Raw genomic sequence first — 25,762 nt, forward strand, 5'->3', positions numbered from 1 at the left:
TCGCGACCATCGAATTTGCGAGCCGGAGCCTGCGGTTGAGGATTTCAACCGCAAGCTCCGGAGTGATTTTGGCTCTATCAGAGCCAAAATCACTCCCACTGACATCACTAGTGATGTCAGTGGGCCGGCTTCTGACGGGATGCGTTCCCGTGGGAACGCCCCCGTCAGGGAGGCACGCCCACCAAAGGGGGCGTGCTGTCAATCAACATTGACAGCACGCCCCCTTTGATCGGACACAACGAGCGAAGGACTTTCCTTCGCTCGTCGCGTCTGGCGCATGCGCACGACGGAGCTCCCTCCGTCGTGCGCATGCTCAGTCCATAACATCGACCCACTTGCGAGCGGACAGCCGCTCGCGAGTGGGTCTGAATCAGGCCCAAAATCTGAAAATTCTGTCAATGTCCCAATATTTATGGACCTGACTGTATGTACGTTTATGAAAGAACACAATGTGAATTATATCAACTTCTGTTTATGTTTGGGAACTTTTGTATATATAAACTGACAATATTATTATACCTTCTTTATGTAAAGCAACTTGTTTTTTTTTGTTTGTTCAAGTTATAAGAAGTCAGCCATCTTCGTATATTTATATTGCCTTAACTTGTAAATTGTGAGGGAGATTTTGGAAAATGGAGCTCCAGATTACCTCAAATGATGGGCTCCCTTTTTTAAAGATCTTGAGTGAGTGCTCAGGCTTCACATAAACATTTACACCTGCCTCTTCCCTGGGCACAGAACTTGTGAATATGTATTATTATCTCTCTCTCTCTGTCCCTGGTTTAGGGGTCTGTTTGTTTGTTCGGGGTAACCTCTGAGACAGTGAGAGCCAATCAGGGATAGCAATGTGCCCTGTTGCTTATCAGCAGCCTAGAGAAAGGAGAGGGTAAGGGACTGAGCAGGGTCACGTCAGAGGCAGGCAGAGAGTGAATGACAGCCTCCAACGAACCCATGAAGATGCCCTGAGGCAGTAGCCAGGGGAGGCATAGCTATCAGGAATTAAAAAAAAAAAAAAAAACATCGGAACACCATGAAATGATTTACATTTGAAGGTGGCAAACATCGGACCGCCACCATCAAATGGTAAAAACACTACCATCAGAACAAAATCATCAATAGTTAGTAACCATCGGATTCCGATGTCCATTCCTATGAAAAACCTACAGGTGGACTCCGGCCACCACTCCTCCACTGTGAAGTGCTCCGCCACACAACTTCGGTGAACAAGAGGCTCCTCCCATGAAAGTCAGCACTGTTCTCGGACAGGGGCACCACGGCTAGGAAGCTCAACAGGAAGCCCAGGAAATACTGGGTACATTGTACAAAGAGGACATTGCTCATAGCCATGTTCGTCAGATGGGGAGGGGTGCACATGGAGGCTGTGGAAATACTGTATGCACAGGTGCCCCAGCCTCAGACATATGCTGCTGATAATGCTTACGATAGCTGCAATACAAATCTCTCATCCATGATTCTCCTGCCCTTTCCAGCACATCCTAGTGGCAGGGCCCCAGCCAGCTGCAGGGCAGCAGCAGTGGGGCTTGTGGTAACACTGGTGAGATGCTGGGGGCAAGAGTGAGAAGCAGGGGGTTGGGGTGACATGGCGTAGGTTGTTATGAGATGCAGGGGGCTGTGACGAGATGTATTTGCTACCATGCAAAGCCCAGGCAGGTCGCTATTAGCACTATAAAACAAGAACCTTATCTTATGGAACTCGCACACAGTGTATAATACTGAAATTTTCCACAGAGGAGTTCTGACTGAGTTAACATTCAGGATTGGTCAAAAAAGGAAATTATCAATACTGCAAATTGATAACCATGTTGGTTATGGATCACCATTGCTCTGATAGTGCTGCTTTTTTATATATACTGATGTACCGTCAAAATGGTCTCCCTGTGTGGTAACTAATCTACCACAAGAGTAGGCTGTCACCATGATTGCAGAAAATTCTAGCCTATAGGTAAGTACAGGTGGGATAGCAGTTGTTTGGAATTAACATTTTGGACCAGAAATACTGGAATTTAAATGATAAAATTAAGCAAAATGTTTTGCATTCAATTATATATACATATACATATATATATTATATATATATATATATATATATATATATATATATATACAAAATGTCGATTAACCTGGCACTCCCAATAACACACTGTGAATATCTGCTGCCGGTGCATTCACAAAAAGAATTGATACGATGTAGCAAAGTGCGGCACTCTGGGCATAAATAAGCACACAACTCACGGCTGATATGATCAACGTTTCAGTTCTTGGCAGAACTTTTATCAACTTGATAAAAGTTCTGCCAAGAACTGAAACGTTGATCATATCAGCCGTGAGTTGTGTGCTTATTTATGCCCAGAGTGCCGCACTTTGCTACATCGTATATATATATATATATATATATATATATATATAGTGGCAGTGTCACCAGAGATGGCATGGTGAGCAGCTGATATGTGGCAGTATCACCAGAGGTGGCACTAGTGAGCAGCAGATTCTGTGTGGGGCAGGTGAGGTCCGCCCACACAGACTAGAAAAGCATTTTGGAAAGATGGCTAATTGCTGCCTGGTGCAGAGAGCTCAGGTGTGGGCTGACGAGAGGGCAGACCTGTCAGGCTGCTGGGGACAGTCTAGGTGAGACTGTAGCAGCCAGGAGAGCCCAGTGAAGCTAAGCGAGCCATTGGGGGCCAGAAGGCCTGGGTCCGGATCTTGCAGAAGGCAAGGGAGGACCATCAAACTCTCAGACTGTGGCACTATAAAGCAGTGAGGCTGCAGGCTAAGGAAGCTATATCAGGCCAGGAGGCCAGGGTCCAATTCTGCATGTGGCAGGAAGGACCGCCATTTACAGAGACTGTGTTGGCAGACTAGCTGCACCCTTATAGAGAGGGCTCAAGAAGTGAGCTAGTGCCCTAAGAGAGGGTTAGGTTGTTTATTATTTTATTGTTGTTTCCTGACTACCATGCTGAAGTAAAGCACCATGTTCATTTGTATGCTGGAAACCTGTGTATGGGCCCTCATTAAGCACCTAAACACTGCACCAATCCACCCTCTACCGAGCTAATTAACCCCAAGACATCACAAAATATATATATATATATATATATATATATATATATATACACAGTATTTTTCGTAAGCCTTACAATAGATTTCAGATTCATGTATATACATTTATGGAGCTTTGTATAAAGTTTAGATGTTTTTGCAACTAAAAATTATACTGACCTGTGAGAAGTCCACCAACTAAACTCAGTGTCAGTGTTAGAAGGACACATCCAACAACAACAACTGCTTGGTATTTCAGTCTATGAAAAAAGTAAAAGAGAAGACCAATTTTACTATTGTAGATGTAATTCTGTAGGAACTGGCCAGTGAGAGAAGAATGAGAACCATTGTTATTTATTTTCAATCATTTATAAATCTCAAGTTATATTTTTTTGTAATTAATATGGGATATCTACACACTGGCAGAAATGATATAGAGATACCTGCTTCTTAGAGATGATACTACTTACATGTCAATGCTTCTGAAATCTGCCACAAGGATTATGATTGCGTGCGCTATACCACCAAGAAGACCTGGCAACCCAAAAGTACAATGAACACCACACGTGTCATGCACTAGTGCAATCACATTCAAAGTGTCCTGCAAAATAGCATAATGTATTACTTTAGCAAGGTTCTTGCAATAGCGTAAGTAAATGTATACTTTAGACACACATACACACACACACACACACATATGTATATGTATGTGTGTATATATATATATATATATATATATACATATATATATACATACAGTACTATCTAAAAGTTTTAGGCGGGTGTGGGAAAAAATGCTGCAAAGTAAGTATGCTTTCAAAAATAGAAGTGTTAATAGTTTATTTTTAGCAATTAATAAAATGTAAAGTGAATGAACAGAAGATAAATCTAAATCAAATCAATATTTGGTGTGACCACCCTTTGCTTTCAAAATAGCATCAATTCTTCTAGGTACACTTGCACACAGTTTTTGAAGGAACTCGGCAGGGAGGCTGTTCCACACATCTTGGAGAACTAACTACAGATCTTCTGTGGATTAAGCCTTGCTCAAATCCTTCTTTTTCTTCATGTAATCCCAGAAAGACTCGATGATGTTGAGATCAGGGCTCTGTAGGGGCCATATCATCACTTCCACGACTCCTTGTTCTTCCTTACGATGAAGATAGGTCTTAATGACATTGGCTGTATGTTTGGGGTCATTGTCCTGCTGCAGAATGAATTTGGAGCCAATCAGACACCTCCCTGATGGTATTGCATGATGGATAAGTACCTGCCTGTATTTCTCTGCATTGAGGACACCATTAATCCTGACCAAATCCCCAACTCCATTTGCTGAAATGCAGCCCCAAACTTGCAAGGAACTCCACCATGCTCCACTGTTGCCTGCAGATAATCATTATTGTACCGCTCTCCAGCCCTTCGGCGAACAAACTGCCTTCTGTTACAGCCAATTATTTCACATTTTGACTCATTAATTCATAGCACCTGCTGCCATTTTTCTGCACCCCAGTACCTATGTTTTTGTGCATAATTGAGTCGCTTGGCCTTGTTTCAACGTTGATGGTATGTCTTTTTGGCCGCAATTCATCCATGAAGACCACTTCTGGGGTGTACCTGGGTCCCACTGGTTTCTGCCAGTTGTGAGCTGATGGCACTGCTGGACATCTTCCAGTTTCAAAGGGAAGTAAGCAAGATGTGTCTTTCATCTGATGCACTAAGTTTCCTTGGCCAACCACTGCATCTACGGTCCTCAACATTGCCCAGGTAAGGTAACTATGCAACTTTATCAACTCTCACATGCAAGGATGTACTAAAAAAAGGGGAAAAGAGGAAACTTTTGTATAGTTTCACTATTTAATAATATAACCCCTTGCAGGGACAGGTAAAGAAATATAAACAACAGAGTGAACACAATAGCAGGTATCATACCCTCTCAAGTAGGAGGCTGCGCACTAAGGGCTCGATTCAGACCCGCTCGCTCCCTGCGTATGTAAATTTTGCAAAGTGACGGCAAGACATAAGCACGCCCACTATGTCTTGGCGAGCGATCACTTTGTGTTTACAGTTGCCCACCAGCCTGTCTTTAGCCGCCCACTAGCGTACGTCATCTCCAGGAGTATATACAACCATTGGTACATCGGGTTCCATCGGATATGACCGCAGCGCTTGCGGTTGACTGTACACAACCGAAAGCACTGCGAGCACTTCAGTGTACTATTGAAACAGGTGACGTGTACTATGACACTGCCTGTTAATTATGTACACCCCAGAAACGGCGTGGAAACACTCTGGCACGCCTGCATCCGTAACTCCACTCCCCTGTTACTACTGCCCTGCCCCTGCTACCACCCACAAACGGCCTCTCTTGTCACTCATTCCACTGGGCTGTCTTTGCAGGGCGACCGAGGAAAATTTGATCACTCGTACTAGTTTGCGCACGCGCACTGCGAACTACACGCATGCGCACATTAGCAAACATCGTCTGCAACGAGCGGCCGCTTGCTAGTGAGCGGGTCTAAATCAGGTCCTAAGTCTGAAAACGTCAGGTCCTGAATCAGGTCCTAAGTCTGAAAGCAAGCAGATCTGAATCAGGTCCTATGTCTGAAAGCGAGCAGATCTGAATCAGGTCCTAAGTCTGAAAGCGAGCAGATCTGAATCAGGTCCTAAGTCTGAAAACGTCAGGTCCTGAATCAGGTCCTAAGTCTGAAAGCGAGCAGATCTGAATCAGGTGCTAAGTCTGAAAGCGAGCAGATCCAAATCAGGTCCTAAGTCTGAAAACGTCAGGTCCTAAGTCTGAAAGTGAGTAGATCTGAAAGGTGCTAAGTCTGAAAGCGAGTAGATCTGAATCAGGTCCTAAGTCTGAAAACGTCAGGTCCTGAATCAGGTCCTAAGTCTGAAAGCGAGCAGATCTGAATCAGGTGCTAAGTCTGAAAGCGAGCAGATCCAAATCAGGTCCTAAGTCTGAAAACGTCAGGTCCTAAGTCTGAAAGTGAGTAGATCTGAAAGGTGCTAAGTCTGAAAGCGAGTAGATCTGAATCAGGTCCTAAGTCTGAAAACGTCAGGTCCTGAATCAGGTCCTAAGTCTGAAAGCAAGCAGATCTGAATCAGGTGCTAAGTCTGAAAGCGAGCAGATCTGAATCAGGTCCTAAGTCTGAAAGCAAGCAGATCTGAATCAGGTCCTAAGTCTGAAAGCAAGCAGATCTGAATCAGGTCCTAAGTCTGAAAGCGAGCAGATCTGAATCAGGTCCTAAGTCTGAAAGCAAGCAGATCTGAATCAGGTCCTAAGTCTGAAAGCGAGCAGATCTGAATCAGGTCCTAAGTCTGAAAGCGAGCAGATCTGAATCAGGTCCTAAGTCTGAAAACGTCAGGTCCTGAATCAGGTCCTAAGTCTGAAAGCGAGCAGATCTGAATCAGGTGCTAAGTCTGAAAGCGAGCAGATCTGAATCAGGTCCTAAGTCTGAAAGCGAGCAGATCCGAATCAGGTCCTAAGTCTGAAAACGTCAGGTCCTGAATCAGGTCCTAAGTCTGAAAGCGAGCAGATCTGAATCAGGTGCTAAGTCTGAAAGCGAGCAGCTCTGAATCAGGTGCTAAGTCTGAAAGCGAGTAGATCTGAATCAGGTCCTAAGTCTGAAAACGTCAGGTCCTGAATCAGGTCCTAAATCTGAAAGCGAGCAGATCTGAATCAGGTCCTAAGTCTGAAAACGTTTCAGAGCAGATGGTTCGGCTGCAGCCTCAAACTTAAGGTAAGTTTGTGTCCGTGTCCATGTCTTTGTCTGCGTCTCTCTCAGTGGCCACACAGTCGGCAGCATCAACGCACGTTTCAGAGATAGCTCTCCTTTTTCGCAGTTGCATACTTAACTGGGCTTAATGAGGTGTGAGAAGTTTACCCAGAGTGAAAGCAGCGGGACCATTTATGCTTAAAGAAACCTTTATATGAATGAACCAAGCTTGCTGAAAGTAACTGTTCTCCCATTGGAAGTTCATATGCTACAGTTTCCCTGGGCAACTGGAGATTGATAAATATTGTATTACATAAGGGAAGAATCATCACTACATAATGATTAAAAAATATATCAGGACTGTGACAAGAAATAACATTGTTACTAACTTTGGATTTCAGCGCTAGTGTCTACTACTCTTGTCTTCTATAGATCTTGTAGATATGTTACGTTGACTGATCTCATCTTTTATATCTGTGGTGTATCTTAATCCCTGTGGGTACTAATGTGAAATTTTAAAGCATGAGACACCTGTCTTGCGTAGTTCATACTTGTCTACCCTCCCGATTCTGGGATTCTGGGTACTATGACAGCGGCCACTGACTGCCAGACTCTTAGCCAATTATGGCTAAAGTACAGGAAACACACGTGGGTTTTTCCCCTGATTTCCCTCTACCAGCCTGGGCACAGAGGTCCAGGGCTGTTTATGCTTTTGGGAGGTAATAAAGGGGTCTATTCATGAAGCAGAGAAGAGCCCTGTTTTGCTGAAATCAAGGTTCTTCTCTGCTTCGTGCAATTCATGGAGCAAGTTTACCGTGTATTACTTCTCTGGCGGCACCCCCGCTCCATGCCTGGATTGCATCACCATACTTTTGTATGGTGAGTGCGATTCATGAAAGGACGGAAAGCTGAGCTTTCCGTCCCCTCCTGCGGTACAGATTCGCCTTCTCACGATGGCGTTATCTGTACTGCAAGCCAGAAAGAGCAGGGAAGCTGCACACTTCCCTGCTGTCTGCCCGGCACCCGGCGCTGGTTCAGCCCCCTTTTCCCAGCGTCCATAGCAACAGGTCTGACGCGACCTTCTGCTCTCAGACGCCTGGGCATGCGCAGTGAGGAGCAGGTCTGTCTTCTCACTGCGCTACAGGTATCGCGGAAGGGGCAGACAGCGAATACTTCCGTAGACGTTGGACAGGTAAGTGTACATGAATGGCTTCTAAAGTTCACTATATATCGCATCGATGTGAAGCAGTATATAGCGATATCATTTAGTAGCCACTTCATTTTCTATATGAATAGACCACAAAGTGTGTTAAAGGTGTTGAAAAAGTAACACTTTCATGCACAGGTCAAAGTGATCTGTGCAGCACTTCTGTTAAACAAGCTGCTGACAGGCAGGTCTATTATGTTCAGTCCAAATACAACTGAACACAAACACTTGCAAACACTATCGGAAAACGTCCATACACCATACACCATCGGAAAACACAATTCAGTAAAACATGATTCTTAGTGAATTTGTGAGTTTGTTTGAATCAAACTAACTTGTGTCCATGCGATGTCAAGCATGTTTAATACTCGACAGACACTATTCTTAGTAAATTTACCCCTATGATGGGAACAGAATGTCCATGTGTATGGCTTCTAACAGATTTAACTTTATATTATTATATACGGATTCATAACTGCTATGAGTATGCCTTATGCAAAATGTATTCTGTATAGAAAAGGTAAGGGCAACTTTCTTGTTCTCACTGAGGAATCCATCTATTTTTTAGGAATAGAGCGAAGTTCAATCAGCTCCTCCAAGATGTCCATCCGTGTGAAAGGTGTACAGTGTATGGTTTTACATTTCTCTAACAACAAATGCATAATCTACTGGGCTGGCCCCAGGTTTACTAGCACCCTGTGTAAGAAATTTTAGGACTCCCCAAAAAAGATATTTCCTAGCTTTTAATTAAACAAACTATTCCACAGGGAAATAAAAAAAACAGAGGAGTTAAGATACATTGGCCCTCACAGGAAAAAAGCACACACATTATCCCGCACAGGAATAAAAACACACATTATCCCCCACAAGAAAAAACACATACATTGTCCCCCACAGGAAGAAAAAACACACACACGTCCCCATCAGGGAAAAAAACACACATACATTGGCCCCCACAGGAAAAACCCCACACACATTGTTGCCTACAGGAAAAAATACACACACACACTTTGTTCCCCACAGGAAAAAATACACACACATTGTCCCCCACAAGAAAAAAAAACAACAACACACACATTGGCTATAACAGGAAGAAAAACGTATAAATTGGTCCTTACAGGGAAAAAAAATGCACATTGCCCCCCACAGGAAAAAAAATGTCCCCCCACAGGAATATATACACACGTATTGGACCACTCAGGAAAAGAAAAACACATTGTCCCCCACAGGAAAAATACACACACATTTTGTGTGTTATTAAGAAAACTTTTACTGCTTATCGTTTTTCACATATTGGCAGGACTACTGGTATGCCTACTGGTATTGCTGGTATGTGTACAAACCTGGAGTGGCTTCCATAGGGGTTGCGCACAAAATCTTGCAAAGTTTACAATATTTTTCGCATTCTTGCAGTGGGCCGGCCGGTTTATTTTAAACATTTTTAAACTGCACTTTATGGACACAAAATCATACTAGCACCCATTTTAATGTACCCTAACTACAACTATTATTTTCTCCAAAAAAAGTTGATTCTTATAATTTTTCAACACTTAAGCAAATATGCATATAACAGCCATTTGACACAATTTAAGAACCCAAAACACTTTTATTAGGGCTATTAATACACTTCTATATTGATTTCCTATGTCAGTTAGGCTTTTTATAGGGCACAGACTGATTTCCCCAATATGTGCTCTACTTTTCACTGGTTTCACCATGCGCAGTTTTCACATGTATGCGTTTTTGCATCTTTTGTAATAAGATAGGGCAAAAAACGGAAGCACGCAGTGCAAAAAGATGCAAAAATATCGCACTAAAACACGTGAATAGTGCGAAAACTTTTCTCTAACGATTTGAATGTATTATAGTTTTATCAAGGTGTTATGTTGAACAATATTATTAACATGTAAGTTATTGCCCAGTGTAGCAACAGAGAAATTACCTGCAGGTATGCGAAAACACACATGGAAATTAGTCCAGCCAGTAACCCTAGTATCAAGGCAATCGATGGATTCTGAAGCATATAAGCTGTAAATCCAATTGAAACTCCTCCAGCCAACACAGCATTACGGGCATACATCTGAAAAGGCAGCACATGATTTTATTGAACATTTGGATAATGTCCATTTGTAGACCTCATCATAATTAAGCCTCATACTCAATCTAAGCTGATACCGGAGACTGACACCTGCCACTCAGTCGACAGGCATTTTGTAGTACATAATAAAATAGTGTTCTGTAAAAGTGAAAAATAATATGCTCATCATTTGTAAATTCTAGTTTTAGACTAAAAGCAGCAACAATTGCTTTGGAAGTGAGCTACTCCAGTCAATCAGAGATGATGTTCTCAAAGATGACAAGAGCAATGCTTCATGCAGAAATGGAGACTTCTATTTAAGAAGATATTTCTAGCTATTAGAGAACTGCCAGCTTCTATGTGAGAAGAAGATTTGTATTTGACTCAGTCATTCATCAGTCATTGTCAGTTGTTAGCATCAGCAAGATGTTCTACTTCTCATGACACATGGCTCCATCAACCTACTCTGGCAGTTATCAGTGTCAGGTTTTAGAATCTGAACTCAAGATATAATTTTAGCAACTGCTGGATTACACCTGCCTATATACTATACTGCCTATATACTGCTCAGTTTCCTTTGTGCCTCCTATGATTAATGTACTGTTTTACATGAGCTCTGAAGCTCTGATTACAGGGTATTCCCAGTTTCCAAAGGGTAGACCCCATTAAAGTAATATTACAGGGAAGGGAGAATGTTTAGTAAGCTTATCAAATGATGTGTAAAACCAGTAACTACTTTCCATGGCTGTTTGTTTCATCCAAAAAAATCAGAATGTGTGCTTGTCCTGTAAAATAATAATATTTGCATGAATGAGTCCACATTTAGTTAATATGTGTGCAGTGCAGATATATGAGCATTACAATGACATACAGTTATAGCCAGAGCAGGCATGCACTGTATTCTTATTTCCCATTTCCTATAATCTACCCAGGCGCTTGGATGTTTCAGATGGACACAAACTAACTGTAGCTGCTCAGGCCTATGACACCAGCAGTAGAGAGAATATAGAGAAGCAACTAGGAATTTGTAGTTGTGCACTGGCCAATGAGATCAGATCTACGATATATTGTGAACCTGATGAAAGGTACATTTTAAGGGTGTGATTAAAGCTGTGGAGACTAATAGAGCTTTGATTAGACAAGGGAGTTAGCTCCAGAGAATGGAGGCACTTTGAGCAAAGTCAAGGGTGGAGGAGAGGCGCTGGTCAGAGAAGCAGAGAGGAGGGAGGCAGTGTGGACAGAGATGATGTTAGGGATTTAGGGAGGAAAGAAGTGGTTTAAGGCTTTGTAAGTGTGGATGAGTAGCTTGAACTGAATTCTGAAGCAATGAAGGGATAGGAAGCCAGTGAAGCAGTTTGCAAAAGGGGAGAAGTAGAAGCTGTATGGCGGTAGAGGAAAATTAGATGATCAGCAGCATTGAGAATAGACTGAAGTAGGGAGAGGTGAGAGAGAGGAAGACCAGAGAATTGGTTACAGTAGTTTAAGTGGGAAATGATGATAGCTTGAATGAGAATACTGGTGATTTTTTGGAGCTTAAAAGATGGCTTTAATGTGGAGAGTGAAGGAGAGAGCAGAGTCGAAGATATCACTTAGCACAGAGGTTCCCAAATTCGGTCCTCAAGGCACCCTAACTTTCCAGGTTTTAAGGATATCCATGGTTAAAATACAGTTCTTATCTCCTAAAAAGCTAGTGTTTTTCCGCTAAAATAAATTGGTACCAGAAGTGAAGTGCAACAAGTCGGAACAGAGGGAAAGAGAATTTCACTTTATGGGGTTTTGATTTTGACATGGTCCAAAGCACCTCTCTCTTGCTAGAAGCTCTACATCAACACACTATTAAAGACCTGATGTTCAGAATATTTTTATTTGCTTTTATATCATAAAAGGATCATACCTATCAATTGACTACTAGTGCTTTTCCACCAAATTTTTAATTGATAAAATATATTATTTAAACGTAATTCTGGAGAAGATTATTTTAAAACAACTAATCTGAATTTTAATAACATTAAAATATTTATTTGTATAAATCGATTAGAAAAACTCTCAGAGGAATTGCATTGAGTAAAAAAAAAAGGAAACAGGAACATGCACCAGATTTGCCATTTTCAAAAAGAATGACCTAGTACGATTTGTAATCTGCATCAGCTCACTGAGACTTAGTGAAAACAAGTTATCCTGTGGTCATCCTTTAAGCCTACAGTTATTACAGCTGATTGTAGGCATTCATTGGCTTTCTTCAGTTCCTGCATAAGATACGCTCCCATACATAAACGGGTGTGTTTGCTACTAAAAGAGAATTTATATTATTTTACAAGGGATGGTGAAGGTAGAATCGTGAGTACGAAGTCGATAAACAGGCACCAAAACAAGACTATGAAACATCAGCAGAGTTATTAAATTCCAAATTTGCTAATGAAAAGATTGGTAGGCCTGAAGAATTCATAAAGGCTGCATACAGGTGAGGTCTCTTAAGCCTATTTGAATTGAGCTTTGAAAGGGGATGTAGTCGGCATTCCGGCGTGCGGGATGTCAACTGTCTAAATACCAGCGCCAAAATCCAGACAGGTCAGGATCCCAGCACCAGTATCCCGACCGTCGGGCATCCCGAAGGTAAGTATCGGGGTGTTAGGGGGAGGTTAGGGTTTGGGTGCGGGGTTAGGGTTAGGCACTAAGGGGAGGGTTAAGGTTAGGCGACGGGGACGGGGAGGGAGTGTTAGGATTAGGGTGCGGGGAGGGGGTTAGGTTTAGGTACTAGGGGGGAGGTTAGGTTTAGGCACCGGGGAGGGGGTGTTAGGTTTAGGGTGCGGTAAGGGGGAGGTTAGGCTTAGGCACTGGGGTGGGGGGCTTAGGGTTGTACTCTCTCCTGTTGAGGTAGCTACAATTACAAAGACTACCATATTTTATGCATATTTGAGTGAAATAATTTAATTCCACAACATTGCACCACTTTCTGTATTTTCTAATAGCATATATTCCATACATATATCATTTAGTAATATTGATGTGTGATGGGCACTGGAAAGCACGTGGATTTCAGGCTGCAGTATAAATTTAAATGCCCATAGGTAATATACTCAGTGTTGTTAAATATTAATCTAAGAGCAGTTCTCAGGACCAAAGCCTTTGCAGTGCACCTGGTACTGGATTCCTCTCCCGGATCAACGGGTGTCAATGATCGACTGGAAAATGTATTCCTGGTGGTCCTCTCAACCCTTATTGTGTCTGGAGGAACATATTTATTTTTGGAATTGGGTTCTTCTATCATTCGTTTCCAAAGGGAGACATGGAAAACTGTGTAGGTTCGGAAGGGATACAGTTTGTAGGCCACATCGATATCCACACAGCTCTTCCACAGTCCCTGCACATGCTGGTTTGCAGAAAGAATCACATAAAAGTCATGTGAAGATGGGATGACCATTGGGTCAAAACTTTGGTTAAGGTACAGTATAATGGGGATCCCTAGTAAAGTCCTGCACCAGACCAGACTGTTCCATAACACTGCCACACAAGTACCATAGAAACTGCTCAATGGATTGTTTAGCATTCTCCATCTTGTCTGATAGTGATAGCCAGATAAAAAGAGGAATACAATTCCCAACCACTTCCAAAACGTAACCAGAATTGTACGTTGAAGTAGGTAAGTCCGTGCAACTGGAATACCTCTATGGTGGAGATCTGTAATGGTAGTGTTACCTTGAAAATTTGAGGAGTGATAAAAACCATGTTTTATTCCTCCTAATCTCTGGTTATCAAACTGGCGATTTTGAAGGCAAATTACTGTCAATTCAAAGTGATTTGTTGCAGCTTCCTCAATAAGTTGCTGCAAAATATGTAGGGTTTTACATTTCTCCCATTAATGCTTACACTAGTGTTTATTTATATAGGATGTAATATGCCTATCAATTTCACTTTTCTAAGTCCTTGGTGCTTAGGTAATAGGATGCGATCTGCAGTCGCTGGGGGAACTCCTGCGAGTCTTCCAATATTTTTAAAGCAGCAATCATTTTAAAGGTGAAACTAAGATTGCATCCTATTACATAAGGCCCCTTGTCTGATCTCCCAACACTTCCTGCAATACATTGTGTATGTGCAATGTATAAGGTGATGTCCTCTCCTTTGTCAAATCTTGTGCTATTTTGGAAACTCTACTTACCTAACTTTGAAGCACAGCAATATCAGCAAAAACTACTTACCATTTTAAATTTCCCCTTCTGATTGAGGAAGGCAGATGCAGAAAACACAGTTACAGTACTAGCAGCCAGTGTAAAATAAGTGTTGTAGACAGCATTTCTTAACTGTGTATGGTCAGTCAGCAAGACAGAGTTATAGGATGGCCAAAACATCCACATGAACAGCGCTCCTAGAGATTAAACAACACAGTATTATACAGCGTAATTGCCGCTACTGCAAATTCAGCCAGTGATGAAGACTGTGTAACTTATTTCACTGCAAGCAGCAACCAATCAGATTGTAGCTATCATTTCTCTATTGAATTCTGGAAAATGATAGTCAGAATCTGATTGGTTGCTATGGGCAACACCACCACTTGTCTGTTTTAGAAGCTTTAGTAAATATACCCCTTGGTGTGGAAGTAGGCCACTTAGTAATCAAGTTTGTGATTGGTCGCATGCCTCCACATTGGACCCGGTCTCAGTGTGCATTGGGTTTTATTGGGTGGTTAGTCTAGTGAAAGGTGAAGGGTCTTATTCTGAGTCAGATGTAAGTTCAAAAGCGGTCATATCTAGCGACTTCTAGCAAGCTGCACATGTACCATAGTATCTCTAGGCAATTCTGACATGAATACATCTCGGACCTATCTCTCCATCTGTGAAATGGCTGTTTCTGGGTGTCAACTTTGCAACAACTGAGCGCACGCATGGAATAGAACCATCGCGTGTGGAGTGTCGTTGGAGTGTAGTAGGCGTATAGCTAAAGTTGCAACATAGTGTGAGTCATGCATATGACGAGGAGATGCCTATTTCAGTAGTATATCTTGCACCTAGCATGGGGGTAAGTATAACTGCAGATGACAATGATCGTGGCTGCTCTGGCATATGGAAAAAGTGGGGCCATGTGAAGCGTACTAATCAGGACGTACGAGTATGTATAATCAATTAGCATTCTGTCTGCATTTCATTTGCATTCAGAATGTGGGTGTATTCAGACCAGCGTGCAAATCAGATTGTTAGGTCAGAGAAAAAAAGAATCAGAAAGAAGAGAAAATATGCAAAAGAGAATGATATACAGTGGCAACAAAATGTATTGAACCCTTTGGAATTACCTGGATTTCTGCATAAATTGGTTATAATAATATTATTTGATCTTCATCTAACAAAAGATTAGACAAATACAGTCTGCTTAGTCCATATTGAATACATCTTTTTAACATTCAAAGTGTAGGTTGGAAAAAGTATATGAAGCTAATGACTTCTAATGACTGCTGGTGTCAAGAGTTAGCTAACCTGGAGCCCAATCAATGAGACAAGATTGGGGTGTTGGGTAGCATTGCTCTACCCCACAGGTTCTCAAACTCGGTCCTCGGGACCCCACACGGTGCATGTTTTGCAGGTCTCACAGAATTACAGGTGAAATAATTAGCTGCATCTGTGGATCTTTTAAAATGTGACAGTGAGTAGTGATTACACCTGTGCACCTGCCAGGAGACCTGCAAACCATGACCTGTGCGGGGTCCTGAGGACCGAGTTTGAGAACCACTGCTCTAATCACTCACCAATTATGAGTCTGCTATGCACAGGAAGCGTTGCCTGATGTGAATCATGCCTCGCGCAAGTGATATCTCAGAAGACTTAAGATTAAGAATTGTTGAATTGCATAAAGCTGGGAAGGGTTACAAAAGTATGTCTAAAGCCTTTATCATCGTGGATAACTTGTCTATAAATGGAGAAAGTTCAGCACTGTTACCACTTTCCCTGTCCTGCAAAGTTGACTGCAAGAGCAAAGCACAGAATGCTGAAAAAGGTTAAGAATAAACCTAGAGTGTCAGCTAACACAGTACTGTATAACAGTATAAAACCACACAGTTCCCAAGGATAATGTACATATGCTGTTAGCCTTAGGGCCCTGTATTTCACAAGGACCCTTTTGCCTCCAGAGCCTGCAGCAATTGCACGGGTTGCTATGGTTATTGTTATGCCTCTGCCCATTCTTGTATATTATTTGTGACTTACCTAACATGGAAAAAAGATCTGAGGTTGCTTCAGATTTCTCATTCTCCTCGCTAGCCTTGTTTCCTAATAAAGGTGGAATCATTGACCATGATACTGCCAGACCAAAATATGCCCCAAAGATATGAGCATGCATCATACTAACATGATCATTCATCTGCAAGGTACAAAATAAAGTAACAAACTCATCAACAATTCAAATACATGAACGTAACAAGATCATAATAATATTGCTATACCTGATTTTAGAATACCCATTTTTTTTACTCAGCAGATATATCTTGGTAGCTCATACCCTCTGACCAATCAGGATGCTCCCATTCATTGCAATGGCAGTGCAATGTCATTTGTGATGGGTTCTCTGTGGCAGAGGTATTGCAAAGTTGTTCTTTTTTGCAAGGTTCGTGGGTGAGTGTGTACTCAGTGAGTCAGTGCATCAGTGAGTGTGCGTCAGTGAGTGTGTACTGTATTATTTTGTAATATTTTCTTTACAAGTGCAGTACAGATGCCAGCGGACCTTGCCTACCAGGGCATGCTGGCACTTGCGCTTCTCATGCCGTAACAGCCCTTAATATTGGTCTGACAGAGCTAGCTGGGGCCCGTAGCTATCTGGGAAAATAATAGTTATACAATTAACCATAATTTATTAACTACAAAACTACTGCTCAAGGTGTGTGAGGAATAGCCCTAGTGCTATCAATACAGGGCAATACAGAGTGTCCCTTCTTCCATAGTGCTACCAGCCCTGGCTGGCACAGTCTAGTGATGGTTAGTGGAAAATCAGGGGAACCCTATGCTCTTTGTTCCACAGATTTTTCCACTACCAGCTTTAGCTTAGAGGCTAGGAGTTGACTATCATGACAGTTTTTATTTTAACGCTTTCATTAAAGAAAAAAGTCTGCACAGATTCTACGGATCTTGTAGATAGTAGATATGGTGGAATTGTGGTACAATCTCAGCAGAATCACGGCGGGATAGGACTTTACAAAGCGACAAGGATCAACAGCGGGCTCTTTTTGGAAGGTCAAAACAAAACATTAGTGAATACTGTATTTTGGATGTCAATCCACAGTGATGCCCATCGGTTTGCAAACACATACAAAACTCATGTTTAGTAAATTTGTCTGAATGTGAATAATGAGGGAAGGTATTTGTTATCAGTGTAGTCTAAAACTGTGATGTTGTCTGTAGTGTTCCCTCTTAAAAGGGGTACACACCTGAAAGATTTGAGAAACAATCCACAATTTTTTTTTCCAGAGAAATTAAACAATTCTGAGAACATCCAATTTCCAGTGCAATCCAAAGGATTATATGTCCTAAAGATCTTCAAAGGTATCTTTTTAAATTAACTATTGGCCAGAAAAGCTGGACCGCTCATATACACACTACATTTTCAGCACAATAATTGCTAATCGTTATCAACAAATGTCACGCAGTAGGTCAGATCAGATTAGCAGATCCGACAGGTTTTTAAACAAGAATTGGCCCTGGGTGCTGTGTATACACTGTGCAATAATTGGACCGAGCAGCAAAATATCGTTAGTTAGGCACGATTATTGCACAGTGGGCCTGATTCAGAGAAGGACGCAATGGCGATTTGTAAGCAGATTGTTTGCCATTGAACATGCGTATAAGCTGCACTGTGACTGTCTTGCGATTCCGCACACACAGAGAACCCTTTCGCAAAGTGAGTGACAGGTACTCAGAGTTTTGGGGAGGTAATGGGTGGGGGTGTCAGAAAAACGCAGGTGTGTCTTATCACTTAAACGCCGTCACATGGGCATGCATAAATTAGCCATCGCAATTACATACGCAGCATGAGAGCCCTCTGTGTGTCAGGAGAGCTGCTGTGTTTTCAGCTCGTCAGACCTTCCGCAAGGCCAAGATGGCTACTCGATGTGCGTCGATGTTACCAATATTTATGCAGATAAGCGACGTTGTACATAAATGAGAAGGCAGCGGTGGGCATCCTTATGGTCTGGTAAGCTTTGTAACTATTACCAATTTTCCCAGCTGTGTTCTGTGCGTTATCATAGCTGCGATCACATTAGCGTCTATCTCTGAATCAGGCCCAGTGTGTACCTAGCTAAAGCAAGATTCTGGGTATGTAACATAAGTGGGATATGTGGGATATGGGATATGATACTACTGCGCAGTTGCTAAATTGCCAGATACATTTCTTTAGTTTGTAATGAATGGTTTGACTTTTATCAATTGCAATAACATTTTTCAGTATAATTAGGTGTATTTTATCTATATGAACGTACATTACAGTGTCCATCAACTACAAGCTTGACATTACATTGATGCTATGTTACTGAGTAGTACAACACATAAGTAAAGATATGCCTTGGACTGACAATGAGCCTCTTTTTATCATTTTCACCATTTATTTGTTTCTTACCATAAGATATGTTGTCATAATGTATCTGTTTGCAGTGAATACAGGTAATTCCAGGACAGTCATCACAACCATTTGTAGTGGATTCACTTTTCCTAGGACAACTCCACATGAGATTAAGACTGGAAAGACGCTCATTAGCCCTGTTCTCAAGCTAAAAATGAGATAGTGTAGTCAGTGCCAATTATACCACTTTCACACAAAAGCCGGGGCTTCGACCCAGCTTTTACCCAGCTTTTACCCAGCTTTTGGAGCATGGGTTGGTTCCCAGTCCCAGACCAGTACCCCCTTTCAGACAGAAGATGAAATTGCCGGGTCAAGCATTTGGACTCTGTAATATGCCGGGCCAACCCGGGTCATTCTCCTGTGTGAAAGGGTCCATCCGGGTTGCAATTCCCGGGACTTTGATCCTGGTCATGACCAGGGTCAAAGTAGCGGGAATTTCGACCCTGGTTGACCCTTTCACACAAAAAAGGACCTGGGTTGGCCAGGCAAATTACCAGGTCCTTTTCTCTGTCTAAAAAGGGTATTACAGACATTTCATTGTATTCATCTCCTCCTCTGTATATGCAGCATATACATTATGTTGGTACTATGCTTCTTGGTCTACTAGTTTAATTTCCACCAGATGTAAATTGTATCCATAAACAATTAGAGAAGCATATCTAGGAATCGATACTATATTAAGTTGGTTTTTATTATGGCATAAATGATTTTAAAGCATGTGCTCCTGATAAAACTGTAATACGCATATTAGCATAGACGATAAGTAATAAAAAAAATATATATTATTTTGTTGTCTATAGACTTATGTGTTTCCAAAATGTATAATCTGAGGGCCTGATCCAGTAAGTATTGCTATTGCTTTCCAAAGCTCAGCCAGCATAAAGCTGCCCACTACTGCTTTCTCACATCCGTCCAATGTCACTTTTCTGTGTAATCATCAGTACCACCGTAGTACATCGCACAGATACCCAGCATTTACACATAATAAAAAACAACTTAATTCAGGTATAGTATTGATTCCTAGATATGCTTCTCTAATTTACACCAAGGCTGACCAGCCGCAGAAACTGCATGTCTCCTCTCACGCAGTGGGCTCTCAAGCTGTGTATGCAGTCGCAGTGACTAATTTATGCAACAGTGTTCAAACAAACAGGCACGCCTGCATTTTTCCGACCACTCCCCCAGCACCACCCCCAAACGCTCGCAGCTTGACACTCACTCAGCGATGGGTTCCTCTGTGTGTCTTTAATTACAGTGCAATCACAGCACATGCGCAGTGCAGCTTACACGCATGCGCAATGGCTAACAATCGCTCGATCTGCGTACATAACTGCATTTGCGATCCTTACTGCATCAGGCCCTGACAGTACTGCCACCATCACCTCTGTGTGGAGCACTTGCACACTATTACAGCTCATATAAAACATTATAAGTAATACATTGCAAGTCATCGGAGCAATAGAAGGAATTGTGAGATTAGAGGTATAATTAGACCATACCTTGCTATGCCAACCACCGGAATGTCTGTTGATTTATTAAATAGGAACGAGTCCAAAATGATGGCCCATTGCACTCCAACTATTGTGATCAGAAGGTTAAAAGCGACTCCACTAAACCCAAACTTTTTTAAGAATGTAAACAGGAATCCAGCGCCAAAGATAATCATAACGTTCACATCTTGAAATGCTAGAAATGTAAGATACAAAATACACATAATATCTTAAACACCCAAGCACACTTTTTATAATGAATAGCATTACATTGATAAAGCTGATTAAATGGATAGCCTATTACTGCTGTTAGAAATGGTACTATAGTAACAAAATACATATGTCAGAATAGGGACATCTATGAATACTGATGTACAGGGGTGGAGTGCACAGGTAACTGAAAAAGGGGTGCTGGGTTACACAGCAACCAATAAGACTGTCATTTTTACTACAGCTTTCGAAATGAAAGCAAATGTCTACAACACATTTTTTGCACATCCCTGTTTTCATAAATGTACCTCTTTTTGGGGCCTATTCATGATGATAATTAACATTCCAACTCGCTGCGGCTGCCAGAGCAATTCACCATTGCTCTGGCTCGGTGACAGCTGATGTAGGAATCAGCTGCCCCCTGCGAGCGGCTTCACTGCTCCTTTTTGGAGCAGTGAATCTTTTCACTGCTTCTTTCGGAGCAGTGATGGGACTGTGCATGCGCAACATACAAGTTATGCATGCGCACAAGAGCCCCAACGTCCAGCAGAAGAAGCCGGACAGGGACGGAGGGATCCGAAAGGATCCCTCTTCATAACCTGGACCTCCTTCCCATAGGGAAGGAGCGGGTTGCGAGCCCAGAGCAGAAGCATTCACCACCTGAAGATGGTGAATGCTCCCGCAGTCAAGCTTTGAAAATATTATATTTTCAGCGCTTTATGAATTTGGTCCCTATACTAGTGTATGGGGACAGCGGGCCATTCCGCAGGAGGAAGGTAAGTAGGAGATATCTATGATATCTCCTGCTTTACCTTCTTGATGAATGGCTCGATAACCTCATTTTTATAATTGCAGGTGAAAATGTGCATTTTCACTTGCTTTTGTAAAAATTAAGTGATGATGAATAGGCCCCTAAGTCCATCAATATCAATGCATTAAATTGGTTATAGTTTTAACCTCTCTTATTTGGGAATTTATATTCTGGAAATCACTCATATCCAAAATATCTGTGTAATCCTGCAGTTTAAGGTTTGATGAAGGAGTTTGGTAAACATCAGGAAAATTCTCTGTAGTTCATTATGATATGCATAAATGCATGCGTTTATCTCTAGTGCAGACAAAGTGGAAAGTTAATTATTTCTATACAAAACCTTGGTTCTGGAAGTTCTCTTGTACCATGTTTTCATTTTCTTCAAGGGGAACCTGAAAAATATTCTTATCTTGTATCAACCATGTGCCAAAGTATCTTTCTTTCTATCTATCTATCTATCTATCTATCTATCTATCTATCTATCTATCTATCTATCTATCTATCTATATTCTATCTATCTATCTATCTAATATCTATCTATCTACCTATTTTCTGTCTATCTATCTATCTATCTATCTATCTATCTATCTATCTATCTATCTATATTATATCTATCTTCTATCTATCTATCTATCTATCTATCTATCTATCTATCTATCTATCTATCTATCTTATATCTATCTATCTTATATCTATCTATCTATCTATCTTATATCTATCTATCTATCTATCTATTTATCTATCTATCCAGAGCCGCTATCAGCGGGGGACTGCGGGGACTCCAGTCATGGGCCCGGAGAGAGAGGTGGCCTGGGTAGCGGAGGTGTGAAATTGTGAAATGCAGTGATGTGCGGTACCGCACATCACTGCTGGAATGCATCAGGGGCAGCCAAAGAAGCAGCCAAAAGGGGGCAGCCAAAGAAGTAAAGAGACTTGGTGGCATTTAATACATGGAGCCGGCCACAATCCAATCACAGCAGCTCGCGGAACGGCAGCCAACCAATCAGCAGCAGCCGCTGCTGATTGGCTGCAATTCCGCGAGCCATTCACAGCTCATGGAACAGCATCCAGCCAATCAGCAGCGGCCGCTGCTAATTGGCTAGCTGTGATTGGCTTGTAAATGCCACCGAGACTCTTCTCCTCTTCTCTGGCAGCTGCCGGTGCATTCCACCAGTGACATGCAGTACCTCACATCACTCTGCGCTGAGGGAGCTCCCAGAGTCACGGAGATGGCCGAGTGTCCAGGTAAGTTTGGGCTCTGTTGTAGGGAGGGAGTGCCTAATTTATGTATTATGTACAGTGTATATATAAATATATATATACATATATATATATATATATATACATTATATATACAGTATATATACAGTGTATGTATATATATATATATATATATATATATAAATAAAATCATACACATACATATGGGTAAGTGCTGTTATATTACTTGCTGTGCTAACACTTATATTTTTATGCTTTTAATTTAATATAGCTAAGCACCAGAGGCTTTTGTTTGTGTATGTATGATATATATATATATATATATATATATATATATAATATATATATATACACACACACAAAACATCTTGGGTTTAGATATATTAAATTAAAAACAAGGCAAATAAAAAAGTAAGCACAGCAAGTAATATAACAGAACTTACGAACGATTAATCAGTGCCCCCAATAGGTCCAGCCCTCCCTGTCTCTCACCCCCAAAGTAGCTCCACCCACATCCACAGCTCCGCCCACTTTTGCCCCATACCCCGGGGTGAGGGGCCCCTGTCTAATTTGTCAGTACCGGGCCCCACCATTTCTAATGGCAGCCCTGTATCTATCTATCTTATATCTATCTATCTATCTATCTATCTATCTCATACTTGCCTACACTCCCGGAAGTCGTGGGAAGCTCCCAATTTTCCGGGTAGCCCCCCGCACCCCCCAGAAGAGTAGGCACTTCTCCTGCATCCCGCCCAATTCCTTTTATGATAATCACGGCATTTGACCTAGTGCCCTATTAAAATATGCACAATTTTGCAGTGAGGGGATGGGGCCTAATGATGCAGATGGTTCTGCCCTGCCCCATCACTGCCCGACAGCTGACTCTACCCAGGCTCAGTGGCGTAACTAGGGCAGGGCGAGCGGGGTTCGTGCCCTGGGCGCCATTGGACCGGCGGCACGGGGGGACGCCGCCGGCCACGGTACCAGCCCGCCAGCCCTAGTTAGCCAGTGTAGCGCCGACCGCAATGAGTGCAGTCAGTGCTACACATTTGCACAGGACCGGCGCTAGGCTTCCAGCGCCGGTCCTGTGCTGCACGCCTGCGCTGGCGGCGATGCGTGTGTTAAACAGCAGCCAATGAGAGTCAGATAGACTCTCATTGACTGCTGCAGCACCCACTGCAAGAGCCGGACTTCCGTCTGGCTCCTGCAGTGGGTAATGGGACTGACGTCATGACGTCATGACGTCTGTCCCATAATGCTGAGCGCACCAGCCCGGGCGGGAGCGGCATCGCGGACAGGAGCAGGAGCAGCGTGGAATCAGGTAAGTATATTTTTATATATATTTATTTATTTTTTAACCTATCTGTACAATGGGGGAGGGGGGTGGCTACTACAGAGGGGAGCTCTACTGGGGGAGGTGTGGCTACTACTGGGGGAGGTGTGGCTACTACTGGGGGCGCCGTTGGGAGGACCTCTACTGGGGGGGGCTACTCTACTGGGGACTACTACTTGGGGGGGAACTACCACTGGGGGCATTCTAAAAGGGGCCTATTACTAGAGGCACTGCACTCGGGGGACCACTACTGGGGGCAATAATAGGAAGGGCCACTACAGGGACCACTGGATAGGGGGGGTCACTACTGGGAGCCTGCATCAGGGGGACCACTGCAGGGGGCACTGCATGGGAGGGGGGGGGGCTACTGCTGGGGGCACTATATAAGGGGCTTACTGCTAGGGGCACTGTGGGGACCACTACAGGGGGCACTAGATAGGGGGGATCACTACAGGGTGCCTGCATAAGGGGACCACTACTGGGAAAACTGCATGGGGGGGACTACTGCTGGGGGCACTATATAAAAGGGCACTGCATAGGGGGGGACTACTACTGGGGGCACCATATAAAGGGCACTGCATAAGGGGATACCGCTACTGGGCGCACTGCATTGTGGGGACTGCTACTGGGGGCACTGCATAAGGGGGAACACTACGTGGGGCACTGCATTTGGGGGGGCCACTACTGGGGGTACTGAGGAAGGGGAACTAATTGGGGGCTGTATAAGAGGGACCACTACTGGGGATACTGTATAAGGGGCACTACTATGGGCCTGCATGAGAGGGACCACAACTGCATACTGGGGGTACTACTGGGGTTAAGGTGCATATGGATAGGAATGTTCAGTTTGAAAATAAAGGTGTGTGTCATGCTGACACGCCCCATTTTTAAGTGACCACGCCCATTTTTTGCCACGCGCACCTTTGGCGCGTGCACATCGGGGGGGGGCGCTCCCTTTTCAAATTTGCCCTGGGCTCCAAATACCCTAGTTACACCACTGCCCAGGCTTCTCCTGGGGAGAACAGATCAAAGTCGGTAAGTATGATATATCTATCTATCTATCTATCTGCTCTCAAAATTGTAGGTGCAGATCACGATACAATTAGCTACGAGGCTCCATTGGAACATTGTGTACTAATACTACACAGGTTTTCTGGGCAGGAAAAACTAATTTGTTTTGTCAGTCTAATTAGGTGCGAATTGCGAGTAGCGAGTTTGTTTCTTGAAACTCACAGACTTCGCATTGAAGTGCACTCCTGAGAATTCTCCAACCCAATTAAAAATGCCTATTTGCACTACTTGCAGCGGAGGGGTGCGAAATGACTGCCAAATGAGATTTCAGAGAAGTGCATGAAAAAGTGAGGAAACCACCCTGGACCCCCCAAAATGGATAATTTTGTTAGCAGGACCATATAGAAGGCTGTTTGTGGGCAGTAGGAAGGTACTGTAGGTTTTTAAATGGTGTCAAATGGCTGATTTGTGTTTTTTTAAATGCAAGAAAACTATTAAAAAAATACTTTTTTCATTTAATCTCAAACGAATTAACGCAAAATCCAAAAAAAAGTAGGAAAAAGGGTATTTTGGGGTATTTTGAGGGCACCTTGGAAAATGTAAAAATTATTAAAATAAAAAAAATTGTAATAAAATTTGGTGTGCCTAAACTAACTAAAAAGTTGATTTTGTTTTTTTTTTTACCCCAAAATATGACATGTAATTATTGGACTAATTAAGCTAATTGGAAACATCCAATTGCCTAATTAGTCATTAGGGAATGGGGGGTGTCCAAGGGGTTCAGCACAGTGTCCCGACATTGTAACCTTAAAATAAAGATTTTTCTATCCATCTTTCTCCCTCAGGGAGGTGCGAATGGAATGATGCGAATTTAGTCTGACTGATTCAGTGCGAGTTGCTAATTGGATTGCAAAATGAATTCGCTATGTGAATTCAAAGAGAAAATAGCAACTCACACTTCGCAATTCGCACCTAATTGGATTGACGCCTATGTGTGCAGCTACACATTACGAAGTGACCAGGTGATGGTG

At 42.6% G+C, this 25,762-nt stretch overlaps 1 protein-coding gene across 2 annotated transcripts in view; it reads right to left on the reverse strand.

The window, feature by feature from the left end:
- RHCE (Rh blood group CcEe antigens) overlaps nt 1–25,762 on the reverse strand; it is a 93,552-nt gene that overhangs the window by 11,163 nt on the left and 56,627 nt on the right. For both annotated transcript variants that reach the window (XM_088460582.1, XM_088460581.1), the window contains exons 2-8: nt 20,155–20,341; nt 18,653–18,803; nt 16,252–16,405; nt 14,257–14,423; nt 9,926–10,063; nt 3,528–3,658; nt 3,238–3,317 (exon numbers count right to left, since the gene is read on the reverse strand). In XM_088460582.1, coding sequence (XP_088316708.1) covers nt 3,238–3,317; nt 3,528–3,658; nt 9,926–10,063; nt 14,257–14,423; nt 16,252–16,405; nt 18,653–18,803; nt 20,155–20,341 — 1,008 coding nt within the window. The remainder of the gene's footprint in view (nt 1–3,237; nt 3,318–3,527; nt 3,659–9,925; nt 10,064–14,256; nt 14,424–16,251; nt 16,406–18,652; nt 18,804–20,154; nt 20,342–25,762) is intronic.

This window comes from Taudactylus pleione, unplaced genomic scaffold, assembly GCF_031769625.1.
Source record: "Taudactylus pleione unplaced genomic scaffold, aTauple2 ptg000007l, whole genome shotgun sequence".
NCBI classification, from domain to species: domain Eukaryota; kingdom Metazoa; phylum Chordata; class Amphibia; order Anura; family Myobatrachidae; genus Taudactylus; species Taudactylus pleione.